Source organism: Carlito syrichta, unplaced genomic scaffold (genome assembly GCF_000164805.1).
Source record: "Carlito syrichta isolate Samal-C Ts95f unplaced genomic scaffold, Tarsius_syrichta-2.0.1 Scaffold10796, whole genome shotgun sequence".
NCBI classification, from domain to species: domain Eukaryota; kingdom Metazoa; phylum Chordata; class Mammalia; order Primates; family Tarsiidae; genus Carlito; species Carlito syrichta.
This window is the reverse complement of record NW_006954892.1, coordinates 487,211-500,498: the sequence shown is the minus strand read 5'-3', so window position 1 is coordinate 500,498 and position 13,288 is coordinate 487,211. Positions and strand designations below refer to the sequence as shown.

Below are 13,288 nucleotides of genomic sequence, written 5' to 3'. Positions count from 1 at the left end.
AACTTCTCCCGGCCTCGCCATCCCGCGGTCCGTCTCCGCCCGTCCCCCCTTCCAGGAGGCGTCGGACCTCGAGGGGCTTTGGAGGGGACGCTTCCCGCAAGCTGGGAAGGGACCCCAACTCGGTGGCAACTTGCGCCCGGGTGAGGGCTCCCCGCCCCCCCACCGTCTCAAGATGCTCAGGGGTCCGGGGCCCGGGCCGCTGCTGCTGGCCGTCCTGTGTCTGGGCACGGCCGTGCCCTCCGCCGGAGCCTCGAAGAGCAAGAGGCAGGCTCAGCAGATCGTTCAGCCCCCACCCCCGGGCGCTGTCACTCAAAGCAAGCGTGAGTACGGACCGCGGGCGGCTCCGGGCTGGGACCGCCAAGGCCCGCCAAGTGGGGCTGAAGTTGTGCGCGCGCGCTGCCGAGGGAAAACCAGCTGTGGACACAAAAGGCCCTCTTGGGGCGGGCTGGATCGGGGGCCTGGGAGGATCGCATCGCGTCTGGGAGCGCAGAGGCTCTACCAGTCTCCCCTGGGGCTCCGATCCCTTCTGCACGTTCCGATCGTCCCGCTACGAACTAAGCAAAACTTGCCTTTAAAGAGAAAAGTGATGCGAGCCCATACGTTTTCCAGCTGGGATCGGTGGGGTCTTTCCTGCTCTTTTTTTTTTTGTTGTTATGAAATAATGGGTTAAATATTTTCAAAATGAGGGTGGGAAGAGGTGAGCTGAGTTGCTAGTGGTTTCCTAACTCGAAAGAGGTGTAGCTGGTTCAGACAGCTTGGGGGACCTTCAGGATACTTCACCAAGAACAGACATCAGAATTCCTCTTCCAGTTTTTAAAAGACACACCCTCCCTTTGCCTTGGCTAGAGGAAACCGCTTAAAATTGTCCTTCAAGCAGCTGGAGTATTTATTATGCCAAGAGTATTAAAATTCTTTGCCGGTTTTAAAATGCAGTTTCAATTGTCTGCCTTTCAAAATGTTTCAACTTTCTTGAGGCAGACCCCTGACCAGATGGAAGTGACATCATTGTACAACCTTTAGCTAAATTAAAAGAAAAACAAAAAAACCCCTAAGTATCCACGTGTACGAATTATGATTAGTTTCTATAGCTACATTTCTTTTTTTTGAGTTGGAGTCTCACTCAGTCACCCAGCCTGGAGTGCAGGGGCCGCTCCCGGCCACCGCAGCCTCGACCTGCTGGTCTCCGGCGATCCTTCCGCCTCAGCCTTCCCGGTAGCCGGAATTACAGGCACGCGCTACCACGCCCGGCTGGTTTTTTGATTTATTGTAGAGATGAGGTCTCGCTGCCCGGGCGGGTCTCGAACCCGCGGGCCCAGGCAATCCACTCACCTCAGCCTCCCAAAGGCGCGGGATGGCAGGAATGTTGCTTTCAGTCCTCCTGGTGTTCTTATTTGCTGGTAACTTATTTTTCTGTGTGTGGTGCCCCAGCGCATCGATTCAGTTGTGGTAGAAACTTCCCTAACTTGGGGGGAGGGGAGAGGGGAGAAAGGGGGGATGGAAATGCATTAACTTTTTCCTTCAATTCTTCGCAGCTGGTTGTTATGACAATGGGAAACACTATCAGATAAACCAACAATGGGAGCGCACCTACCTAGGCAACGCCTTGGTTTGTACCTGCTATGGAGGCAGCCGAGGTTTTAACTGCGAGAGTAAACCCGAGCGTAAGTGGTGGGGAGCCCGGTGGTTAATACCTTTTAATGGGTGAAGTGGTACTTAATTAAACTTTGCATTAGTAAGTGAAAATACATATACCATTTTTCTAACAAATAAAAAAGGTGAATGAATGAACGAATGAATGATTAAATAAGGGTACTTTCAAATCTTAAACAGTACGTTTACAGGCCAGAAAACACTGTGGGTGCTGTGTTGTGAAGTGATCTGTCCCCTGAAGTTAACACAAAACCACTGGCCACTTCAAATTTCTCATTCCTTCTGGACCATGGGTCCATTTCTTGTAAATGACAGCAACTCTGTTAGAGAACCATGGATGAGACTAAAAGAAAAACCTCAGGATTGACAAGTGTCAGTGCCTGGGGGGAGGTGGGGATCTTCAAACTGCTTGCTTTTTAGGTAGACTTTGGCTTGACTGCCTGAGTCAGCGATTGGAATCTGAAACGCTTTCTTCACCCTATAGCCCAGGATAGTACTTTATACGATCTTTTCCAAAGGGCCTGAGACTCCTTTACAATATAAGTGAATTTACAGAAAATTTGAGAACTTACTCAAACTGTGGCCTTCTAAGAGCCTGCAGCAAATCTCTGTCTCTCATTTCATTTTAAACTTTCCATGGTACAAGGCTACCTGTAGAATAGAAAAGTGGATTTTCCTTTGATGGGAGTAGTGAACTAGACAAGCTTTTACCTAAGTGAACTTTCACTTCACGTGGACTTTCCCTCTCCCCTCAGCTGAAGAGACTTGCTTTGACAAGTACACTGGGAACACTTACCGAGTCGGCGAGACTTACGAGCGCCCTAAAGACTCCATGATCTGGGACTGTACCTGCATCGGGGCTGGGAGAGGACGAATAAGCTGCACCATCGCAAGTAAGGAAGATACTCTGTCAAGTGATGCTGATACATCCTCAATACGCATTTCTCTATTTCTGCCACTGTGATATGCTGGATATTTTCAACCTGGGTATTTGACTAGGTACTCTTAAGAGATCATCTAGCCCACTCCTGTGCTGCTTTTCTCTTTTTTTGAGTTACAGTCTCACTCTGTTGCCTAGGCTGGGGGGCAGTGGCACTCTCACGGCCACCACAGCCTCAGCTTGCTGGGTTCAGGCGATCCTTCTGCCCCAGCCTTCCAAGTAGTGGGAACCACAGGCGTACACCACCACACCTGGTTGATTTTTTTATTTGTTGTAGAGAGGGGATCTCGCCGTGTTACTCAGGCTGGTCTTGACCCCCTGGGCTCAGACCAACCACTCGCCTCCACCTCCCAAAGTGCTAGGATTACAGGCGTGAGCCACCACACCCGGTTACTCCTATGAGTCCTAAAGATGGATCTGAGCAAAGATGGAATCAATGTTTAATGTGTATGGATTTGTGTGTGTGTGTTTGTGTACGCACACTTCGATCTCTTGGGTTCCGTTTCAGCAAGACATGCTTATGGGAGTTGCCCATTTTAAATAACCTGGGTGTCTTCAAGCCAGACAGATCATGTGATTTTCTGCAGTGATTGGGAAGACGTTTATGAAGAGTGAACCAGCCATATGATGTTTATTCTTGTAATGCAGAAACCTCTTGCATCTCACAGAAACAATCTGGTTTCTTTATGACCAATAGGTGAAACCCAGAAAGCAAATCTGATGAATCCCAGGGATAATGTGGAATGATTAGCCCAATAGTGTTTTCTAAGGAGATCTGGGGACTGGACTGACTCTTATCAACTTTAGTTTAGCTAAGGCAATCTTTCCACTATGATTCACTGGGTTACCAATAGGTGCTATTAAAATAGCATTTACTTCTGAAAAATCCATTCTTTAAATATAAGTCATCTTAAAGCCTTCTTTCCAGAAGAAGAAGTCAGTCCCTTGGGAATAGGCCCAACCAACTTTCCCCATACTTAATGCTAGGGTTTATCCAAGTTTACAGGCAAACCCAAGAGTCAGTGGACTGTGATGTTTACAATTTAGTGGACAGTTTAGCCTTTGAATGTGCCATTGGACTTAACAGCTTAGAAAGTGAACCGAATTTTCACTCTGTGTATGTATATGTCGGTTTGCTTCCCACCGAAATGACATTTCTGTCTTAAGGTAAAATACAGGTCACCGTCCTCCTGAAACCCAGAACACTGTGCCTGATGTGACCTTTTCACTGAGGTAGTCTCAGGCGCAACCTACTGGGTATGAGTAAAAGCCATGCCCCTGACCTTTCTCCTCTATTTTAGCACCCAATTTCCTGTGATCTCTCAGGGGAACCAGGATTTATGACCTCTTCCTTGCCATTCAGATTTTTCTGTGGTTTGCCATTGTGTTTTAAGCAACACATTGAATTGAACTGAACCAGTGACCAGACCTGTATACTTTTCCCCTGTCTCTGATGGGAGAGCTATTCCTTGTGTCTCTCTACTTTGGCCACCCTAAGGTTCCTACCCTGGGTGAGACATAAGATTTTTTTTTAAATTCTCTATTCTACTCTCTCCTAACATTTGCTTTATATCTTCAACAGACCGCTGCCATGAAGGGGGTCAGTCCTACAAGATTGGTGACACTTGGAGGAGACCACATGAGACTGGTGGTTACATGCTAGAGTGTGTGTGTCTTGGTAACGGGAAAGGAGAATGGACCTGCAAACCCATAGGTGTGTGACTCTTAGGAATGAACAAGGCCTGGGGATGATCAGCTGTAGTGTTGACTTGAACCAAAATCTCGTCTACGTAGATAAGAGATCTGAATTCTGATTTTAAAAAGTAAAGACATGGGAATTTTATTTGAAATAATGATATATAATCCGTAGTCTTCTTAGAGGAATGAGATCAAAAAGTACCAACCACATACCACATACAGAATTTTTAACTTTGCTTCAAAAGCACAAGACAGAGTTGAAAGACTTAGAATGAAGTCTTTTGGTTCTTTTTTAGAGACAAGGTCTCACTGTCACCCAGGCTGAAGTGCAGTGGTACGATCATAGTTCACTGTAACCTCTCAAACTCCTAGGCCTAAGCAATCCTCTCACTTTGACCTCCTAAGCAGCTAGGACTACAGGCGTGTGTCACTCTGCCCAGCTAATTTTCAATTTTTTTTTTTTTTTTGTAGAGATAGGTCTCCTCTGTTGCCCAAGTTCATCTTGAACTTCTGGCCTTAAGTGATGCTACCACCTCGGCCTGCCAAAGTGCTGGCGTTACAGATGTGGGCCGTCACACCTGGCCCCATCCTTTGTTGTCTCCAGTATCTGATCTCAGATTCCTCCTTGGTCAAGATGTAGTTTATTTAAAAGAAAAAAAAATAACACTCTTGACATATTTCTTTATGGAATGAGCTGGACTGAAGCATGAAATAGTGTGTGCTTGTCACAATTGGTTATTTCTTTTCAAATTAAAAATTGTTGAGCGTCTTTTTGGTCTCAACTCAGTTGAACTCTGTAGGGACAAGTCTAAAATTTCCAGCTGTGAATTTTATTCTGTTTACTTATTGTTCTCCAGTTCAGAGGTTTTATATTGTTTCGTTGTCTTTGCTCTAACAGAGATTCTAACTTTTAAGCAGCTTTTTTGTCATTTTATGCAGACCATTCAAAATTCATAATTGGTCCTTCATAATTAAGGTTGGACTTCTGCATATGGAGTCTCCCACAGACTAAAAACACACTCACATCCTTGTTCCTCAAAATGCTGGTGTGATGTTTGAGACTAGCTGAAAATATGTAGTCCATGTACTTATTAGGAGAAGGGAATTTCTGCCTGCCAACTCAGCTTGAGCTTTCTTTTGATTTGGCTACTTACTATGTACTGAGATGTAGGGTGTGCCTTTCTTTCTGAACAGAGTGCCACTTAAGAAAATGTGGCTGAATTTTTGCTTACATGCTACACTGTCAATTATAGGGAGACTACATGATTCAAAATAACTTTTATTTTTTCTGTTTTTCTTCCAAATTTTCCTACAGCTGAGAAATGTTTTGATCATGCTGCTGGGACTTCCTACGTTGTCGGAGAAACTTGGGAAAAGCCCTATCAAGGCTGGATGATGGTGGATTGTACTTGTCTGGGAGAAGGCAGCGGACGTATCACTTGTACCTCTAGAAGTATGTTTTATATCTTTATGTTAAAGATTAAACCAGGTATTGTTTTCTGGAATCCTAGAGAGACAGATAATACTATGTCACTTAGAACCATTCAATATATCAATTTTGGGATGTCAAGAAACATTTCATTAGAAACTTATTTTGTATCTGCAGAGAAGACTAAATAAATAGAAAAAAAATCAAATGTGGTCTTAGGCTATCACCTGCTAAAAAAGGACCTTAATATTTATTCAAATGCCATATGTGTGATGGACCTGAAGATTAGTTGCCAATGTTTAATCTAAATTATTGCTGACATAGTTTTTTCAAGTTTTAAGAGCAAAGAAATTATTAACTAAAATGCAAATCCATCTTTTGGTTTTTGGATGCTATTGACATGAAACTGAACAAAGCTTGAAAGGTCTGGGTTTCTTCCCATGTTTGAAGTGTCAATAAGGCATACTCATAAGCAAAACTGATGAAAATGAAAAGTATTTATTTCTTTTTTTTTAATTTAATTTAATTTTGTTTTATTTTATTTTTTGAGTTGGAGTCTCATTTTGTCACCCAGACTGGAGTGCAGTGGCCGCTCCCAGCCACCACAGCCTCGACCTGCTGGGCTCCAGCGATCCTTCCGCCTCAGCCTTCCAAGTAGTTGGAATTACAGGCGTGCGCTACCACGCCCGGCTAATTTTTTGATTTATTGTAGAGATGAGGTCTCGCCAAGTTGCCCAGGTGGGTCTCGAACCTGCGGGCTCAGACAATCCTCTCACCTCAGCCTCCCAAAGTGCTGGCATTACAGGCTGAGCCACTGAGCCCGGCTGAAAAGTATTTATTTCATAGGTTAAAATAATTGTTGACTCTGGAGTTAAGGATATTATCTCTCACCTAAAGCTTTTTATTAGTGCTATAAAGAAACTAAGTGACAGCTGACTAAGTGACATGGTCTTCTAAGGTTGCTCATTCTAAGGTTGTCTTGAGGTCTTTGCTGCCTTCAGGTTTCAAGGCTCCTATTTGGACATTTCAAACTAATGGCAACTGCAGAGTTTGTGAAGCAAACAGCCATTAACTATTGCTGTTGTAAATAAATTTAAAATCAGATCTAAATTTTGGGAACCTATTTGATTTATCTAGCTTGAAACATGTAACTGTCTTAGTATAGTCATCATCCAAATTCAAATTCTTTGCTAACAAAAAATACATTATCTCATGGAAAGTGATAACCATTCTGACCTAGAAACTTGTTGGTTTATTGACTCTTTTGTATTTAAAATGTGACTATGTTCATTAGACTTCCAAGACCTCTGTGGCAATGTTTTAGCTTAAGTCAAATTAGATATCAGACTCAAACTCTTATCTGTTATTTAAGACTCTTCTAGTAGCAAGTTGGAAAAAGTTTTTCAAAGTCATTTATTCCAGAAAATTTTATAAGCACTTACTTTGTTCCACATGGTATAGGGATGCAAATATGAACTGGACATTAGCTCAGCATTCAAAGAGCGCTTAAGAGCTCAGGGAGTTGAAAAGGCCTTATATATGTTTATCATCTACAAAACACAGTCTTAAGGATTTTAATAGAAATATTAAAAGTAGTTCTATAGAGCCTCAGGGGATGATAGTATTTTTGGCTGGGGATTTGGGAAAAAAGCTCAAATCAGCATTTATACCTTCATTCAAACCTGCATTCTTGTGGGTGTGTGTTTGTGTGAACCCATGTCAAGTAATTAATAGTGGGCAAAGTAATATCTGATTCACAAACCAATCAAATCTTCTATGCGCACATTGTAGCATATTGGCAAAGCTGGATTGTAATTTAGGAAATCTATTTTCCAGATAAATAAGCACGTAGACTAATAGTATTTTACTTATAAATTGTTTCACATTAATAATTCCTCTTTTTTGTTGGAGTGCTAACAAACACTGAACAATTCAAGAGGATTTTATTAGTGATTTTTAAATAATGGAGGTGTTTGAGGGTATGGAGAGAGAAGAGAACATTTTAGTCAAAGAAATTGTTAGCATTTGAAATATTTTATATAGCCGGGCTTGGTGGCTCAGCCTGTAATCCCACGCCTTTGGGAGGCTGAGGTGAGTGGATTGCCTGAGCCCATGGGTTCGAGACCCGCCTGGGCAGCGAGACCTCATCTCTACAATAAATCAAAAAATCAGCCGGGCGTGGTGGTGCATGCCTGTAATTCCGGCTGCTTGGAAGGCTGAGGCGGAAGGATCGCCGGAGCCCAGCAGGTCGAGGCTGCGGTGGCCAGTCTGGGTGACAGAGTGAGACTCTAACTCAAAAAAAAAAAGAAATATTTTATATAACATAAAGAGAAAGCTTCTTTGAGGCAATTGGTGGAAACCTTTGAAGAGTTGCTTGCCTCCCTATTGTTTATGATTTTCTGTAGAAAGTTTCTTAATGCCCAATACTTTGAGAAGCTGAGATGAGAGGATTGCCTGAACTCAGGGGTTCGAGACCAGCCTGGGCAACTTGGTGACACCTCATCTCTACAGTAAATCAAAAAATTAGCTGGATATGGTGGCGTGTGCCTGTAGTTCTGGCTACATGGAAGGCTGACACAGAAGGATCGCCTGAGCCCAGCAGGTCGAGGCTGCGGTGGCCATGAGCGTGCCACTGCACTCTAATCTGGGTGACAGAGTGAGACTCCAACTCAAAAAAACAGTTTCATAATGAAAATCTTGCCATATACAGTAATGACTTAGAAAAAGCATGGGAAAGCCTGAGAAGGAAAAAGATAGAATCACAAAATGCTAGAAAATAAATTTAGTCCAAAAAGTGGTAGCAAAACGATGAAAACAAATGAAGATGAAAAAGTTTTTTGGCAAAGTGGAGTAGTGGGACTCGACTCAACCATACAGCTCCCTTTCTACTGTCACAAATGTCTTCTTACCGCGTAGAAATCTTAATCCCTGCGGTACCAGGGCCGAATATGATCATATTACCCAGAAAAGAGATCAAACATTAACTACTACGCAGCATTCCTTTTTTGGGTTTGAACTGAACACTTGCCACTCTCGACCTGACTTACATATTGAGATGCTTCCTTCGTGACACAGACAGATGCAACGATCAGGACACGAGGACATCCTACAGAATCGGAGACACCTGGAGCAAGAGGGACAATCGGGGAAACCTGCTCCAGTGTGTCTGCACAGGCAACGGGAGAGGGGAGTGGAAATGTGAGCGGCACACCTCCTTGCAGACCTCATCCACCGGTGAGTCTCAGGATGAGTGGGGTGGGACGTGGCACTCAGGTCAGGAAATATTTCTGCACGTCTAGCTAGCCCTTGACGTGCCCTTTGGGGATCGTTCACAGCGTTTCCACCCATAAGCTGGAATCATTTGCAGATTATTGCTTGCTAAAACTTTTTTTCATGTCAAGTTTGAAAGTTTGGAGAAAAATTAAGATGACATCAAAATGAGTCTCAGGAAGAAAAAAGAAAACCCCCCAAAACAGGCTGAGCCCCAAGAAACGAAACTGAGGTTTAAAAGAATGTTGCTATCACAAAACCTACCATGGGTTGATACATACACCCACATGTATGTAAATGTATTTGGAATATCCAAAGTTCATTTAAAAGGAAATGAGTGTGATGACTAATTGCTCGACTACTTGGTTCTTCCGTGAGGAGAGAGAGAAAAAGTACGTTTGTTCTGTTTCAAAACGGAATCTACTTTTTCATTCTGGCATTAAGCTCTTTTTGTAGTGGAAACAATCCTTTGTGTCAGTGGTCCCCAGCCTTTCTGGCATCGGGGACCAGTTTTGTGGACAGCAATTTTTTCACAGATGGGGTGGAGGGATGTGAGAGGGGCGTGCTGGCAAACCTCACTGTTCATGTTAATCTGTATTTGCAGCCTCTCCCCAGTGCTAGCATCACCGCCTCAGCTCCACCTCAGATCATCAGGCATTAGATTCTCATAAGGAGCGTGCAACCTAGATCTCAGAGCCCATGAGCAGTTCACGATAGGGTGCCTGCTCCTCTGGGATTCTGATGCCACCACTGATCAGACAGGAGGTGGAGCTCAAGTGGCAATGCCAGCCATGGGCTGCAGCTGTAAACACAGCTGAAGCTTAGCTTGCCTGCCACTTACCTCCTGCTGTGTGGCCCGGCTCCTAACATGCTCCGTACCCCATGCTGGTCCTGGCCCAGGGATTGGGACCCCTACTTTATGTGGTCTCCATGCTCCAGCTAACTTCGTTGCATCCCATGAAGTAATGAATAATTGTTCTCTTCATGTCTCAGTCTTCAAAATTTCAGAGGAAAACGAGATGGAAATGAAAGACATAATATCTAAGTATTCTTTTTTTAAAAAAGGTTTTAGTCATTTCTGATATGAGAAAAAGATTTTTGCATCATAAATTTTTAAAATTGATTTATATTTTTATTTTTGAGTTGGAGTTTCACTCTGTTGCCCAGGCTGGACTGTAGTGGCATCCTCATGGCCACTGCAGCCTCGACCTGCTGGGCTCAGGCGATCCTTCTACCTCAGCCTTCCAAGTAGCTGGAACTACAGATGCGTGCTACCATGCCCGGTCTAATTTTTTATTTATTGTAGAGAGATGAGGTTTCACCAAGTTGCCCAGGATGGTCTTGAACCCCTGAGCTCAGGCAATCCTCTTGCTTCGGCCTCCCAAAGTGCTGGGATTACAGGCTTGAGCCACTGTGCCCAGTGCATCATAAATGTTTTCTAAGAGTCTGAAAAAGAAATATGGCAAAGTATGTGCACCTCTTGTTATTATCTTTAATATATTTTGATCAAGTTTTCACTACATAATAATGTCAACATTGTTTACTTAGCCTCTCAGTCATTATGTAGCTAAAAATATTAGATTCAGTTTCAGATTTTTCTTCTTTTGACAAACTTTGATCTTGCTCGAGCTTTTATAAAGGTGAGCAAGGCTAGGTTGGATATATGAGTTATTTTATGATTACCAATAAAATTTTTTTGTTGGCCAAAAAAAATTACAAATTTCAGACGACCGAAATAGATTAGAAGGGTAGTTGGAAATAAAATGGGGTAAATAATAAGTGCTAGCTATTTTATTAATATTACTAATACTAAACCAAAAAGGTTCTGCTGTTCAAAAAAGCCTGAGAAACACTAGTTAAATAAAATGCAACCTGCTGTAATCACTAAGGTGGAGTGCATGTGGACAGGTGTCACGTCTTCGCAGGATGTTTGGCCTTGGGATCCTTTGTGGAGCATCTTTGGATTCCTGTGTCAGCAGCACTTTGACACATGCTGAATTTAGTCTCCCCTTTTGTTTTAACATTAGCCCTGACCCTGCTCTGCTGTGGGCCCTGGCTTTCAAAAGCACAGATTTCTAAAAGTTTAAAGACAAGATTGACAGATTCTGTTGTTACTCTGAAAGGAAAACTGTCTTAAGAGGGTTGATTGGGCCAGGCATGGTGGCTCAAGCCTGTAATCCCAGCATTTTGGGAGGCTGAGGCAAAAGGATTGCCTAAGCCCAGGTGTTCGAGACCAGCCTGGGCAACATGGTGAGACCTCGTCTCTACAATAAATAAATAAAAATTAGCCAGGTGTGGTAGTGCACACCTATAGTTCCAGCTACTTGGAAGACTGAGGCAGAGGGATCACCTGAGCCCAGCATGTCGAGACTACGGTGGCCGTGAGCATGCCTCTGTACTCCAGCCTGGGCAACAGAGTGAGACTCCAACTCAAAAAAACCCAAAAAACAAAAAAGAAGGTTGATTGGTTAGAGAAAAAAATTCAACAGAATCACAGAAAAACAAAATGTAGCAGGAGGGGGGGTGATGTGACTTCTAGGGAATCCAAAACAGCTGCCCAGGGCACCCCTGAGGAGCTTAGAGGTACATGGAAGAGTAAGGATTTTTGACATATCTGCCATATCAAGTGGCAGAATCATGTCTGTGATTTAGAAATATAATTCCAGTACTTCCAGGTGAGCTGAAGGATGGGTACCACTTGGTAGACTCTTGTGGACTGCCTCCTAGACTAAATGCAAAAGCAAATGCAGAATGAGGGGGATATTTCTTTCTAGTTCTAGGCCAGTAACGACACGTTTTTCAAAGTGGTCTCTGTGAGACCTGAAGATCCTGACTCCAGAAAGTCATGAGTTGTCTTCTCTTACCCAGTTTTGTGACCTTCATTTCTCACACTTTTAGGATCAGGCCCCTTCACAGATGTTCGAACAGCCATTTACCAGCCCCAACCTCACCCCCAGCCTGCCCCGTATGGCCACTGTGTCACAGACAGTGGTGTGGTCTACTCTGTGGGGATGCAGTGGCTGAAGACACAGGGAAATAAGCAAATGCTTTGCACTTGCCTGGGCAATGGAGTCAGCTGCCAAGAGACAGGTATGCATTATCTTTTCAAAGAAGAGTACTGATGACTTTATTCTTCAGTGGTTGAAAGACAATACGCTCATTTAATGTGAAACAATAAAACAAAGGAGAGACACTTGTAATTTTACCACCCTGTGATAACAATCAGCATTGGCATTTTATATGTTTCCTCCCAATCTTTTAAATCTATGTATTTTCTTTCCAGTCATGGGGATCAAACTGTTTGTATTATCTTTATTTGTCTAAAATGTTGTTACAAGAGAATTGCTTTCTGAATAGCTAATCATCCATATTTTATACTCTAAATCTCAAATTTCAGCAGCTTTGTGACATAAACATCTTTCAATAACCTAATGCATCTCTTCTGGGCTACAAACGTGGTATAGCAATAATAACTGGTATACTTAACTTTTTTCTAGAATAGCCTCATATATTAATTTTTATGGCACAGATATAGTCGTACATATTTCTCCAACATCCTTAGGCAGTATCCTTAATTAACCTTTATAAGTATAGCTTTACAAATAGAGAAACAGACATGGTAGCAGAAGTGGTCACAGGGGACATCAACAGAATTCAGGTGTTGTTCTCTCCACGGTAGACATGGCTTCCTGAGTAATGCATTTTGACTGAAATTAACCAGCTGATCATCTAGACTCACAGCTTTTTCCTTTGAGGGCATGAGCTCAGTCTCTCGTTGAAGCTGCAAATAAGCAGCTGCTAGTGGAAGATAAAGCAGCTCCATTTACTGAGACTCTCTGGTTATGCCTGTAGCTGTAACCCAGACTTATGGTGGCAATTCCAATGGGGAGCCGTGTGTCTTACCATTCACCTACAACGGCCGGACTTTCTACTCCTGCACCACGGAAGGGCGACAGGATGGGCATCTCTGGTGTAGCACGACTTCGAATTATGAGCAAGACCAGAAGTATTCTTTCTGTACAGACCATACTGGTGAGTGTCCCAAGGGGAAACGACAGCAGTGAGAGAAACTCATCTCTATCACCCTCATTTTATTTGTCGGCAGTTTAGCCATTAATTTTCAGACTGTACAAGACTGTTCACTTCTTGTCCATTTTGTACCCGAGAGATATGGAGCCAACATAGTAACTGAGGTTCCTTCCATGTTCCCCAGTGCTGTTGGGAAATGACACCAAGGAAAAAGCCTCCCTGTACATTTATTTTAATACACTGGGATTATGATGGGATTCAAGGCACTTGTA

The 13,288-nt window shown here is 43.2% G+C and overlaps 1 protein-coding gene across 12 annotated transcripts in view; it reads left to right on the top strand.

The window, feature by feature from the left end:
- The first annotated feature begins 157 nt into the window (after nt 1–157).
- Nucleotides 158–13,288, top strand: part of FN1 (fibronectin 1) — a 73,373-nt gene continuing 60,242 nt past the window's right edge. For 9 of the 12 annotated variants that reach the window (XM_021710152.1, XM_021710098.1, XM_008054300.1 and 6 more), the window contains exons 1-8: nt 173–320; nt 1,533–1,661; nt 2,406–2,543; nt 4,173–4,304; nt 5,604–5,741; nt 8,793–8,951; nt 11,886–12,077; nt 12,840–13,019. In XM_021710152.1, coding sequence (XP_021565827.1) covers nt 173–320; nt 1,533–1,661; nt 2,406–2,543; nt 4,173–4,304; nt 5,604–5,741; nt 8,793–8,951; nt 11,886–12,077; nt 12,840–13,019 — 1,216 coding nt within the window. Of the gene's footprint in view, nt 321–1,532; nt 1,662–2,405; nt 2,544–4,172; nt 4,305–5,603; nt 5,742–8,792; nt 8,952–11,885; nt 12,078–12,839; nt 13,020–13,288 lie in introns of all 12 variants that reach the window. The other 3 variants (XM_008054334.2, XM_021710217.1, XM_008054190.2) reach the window with 1 other exon arrangement.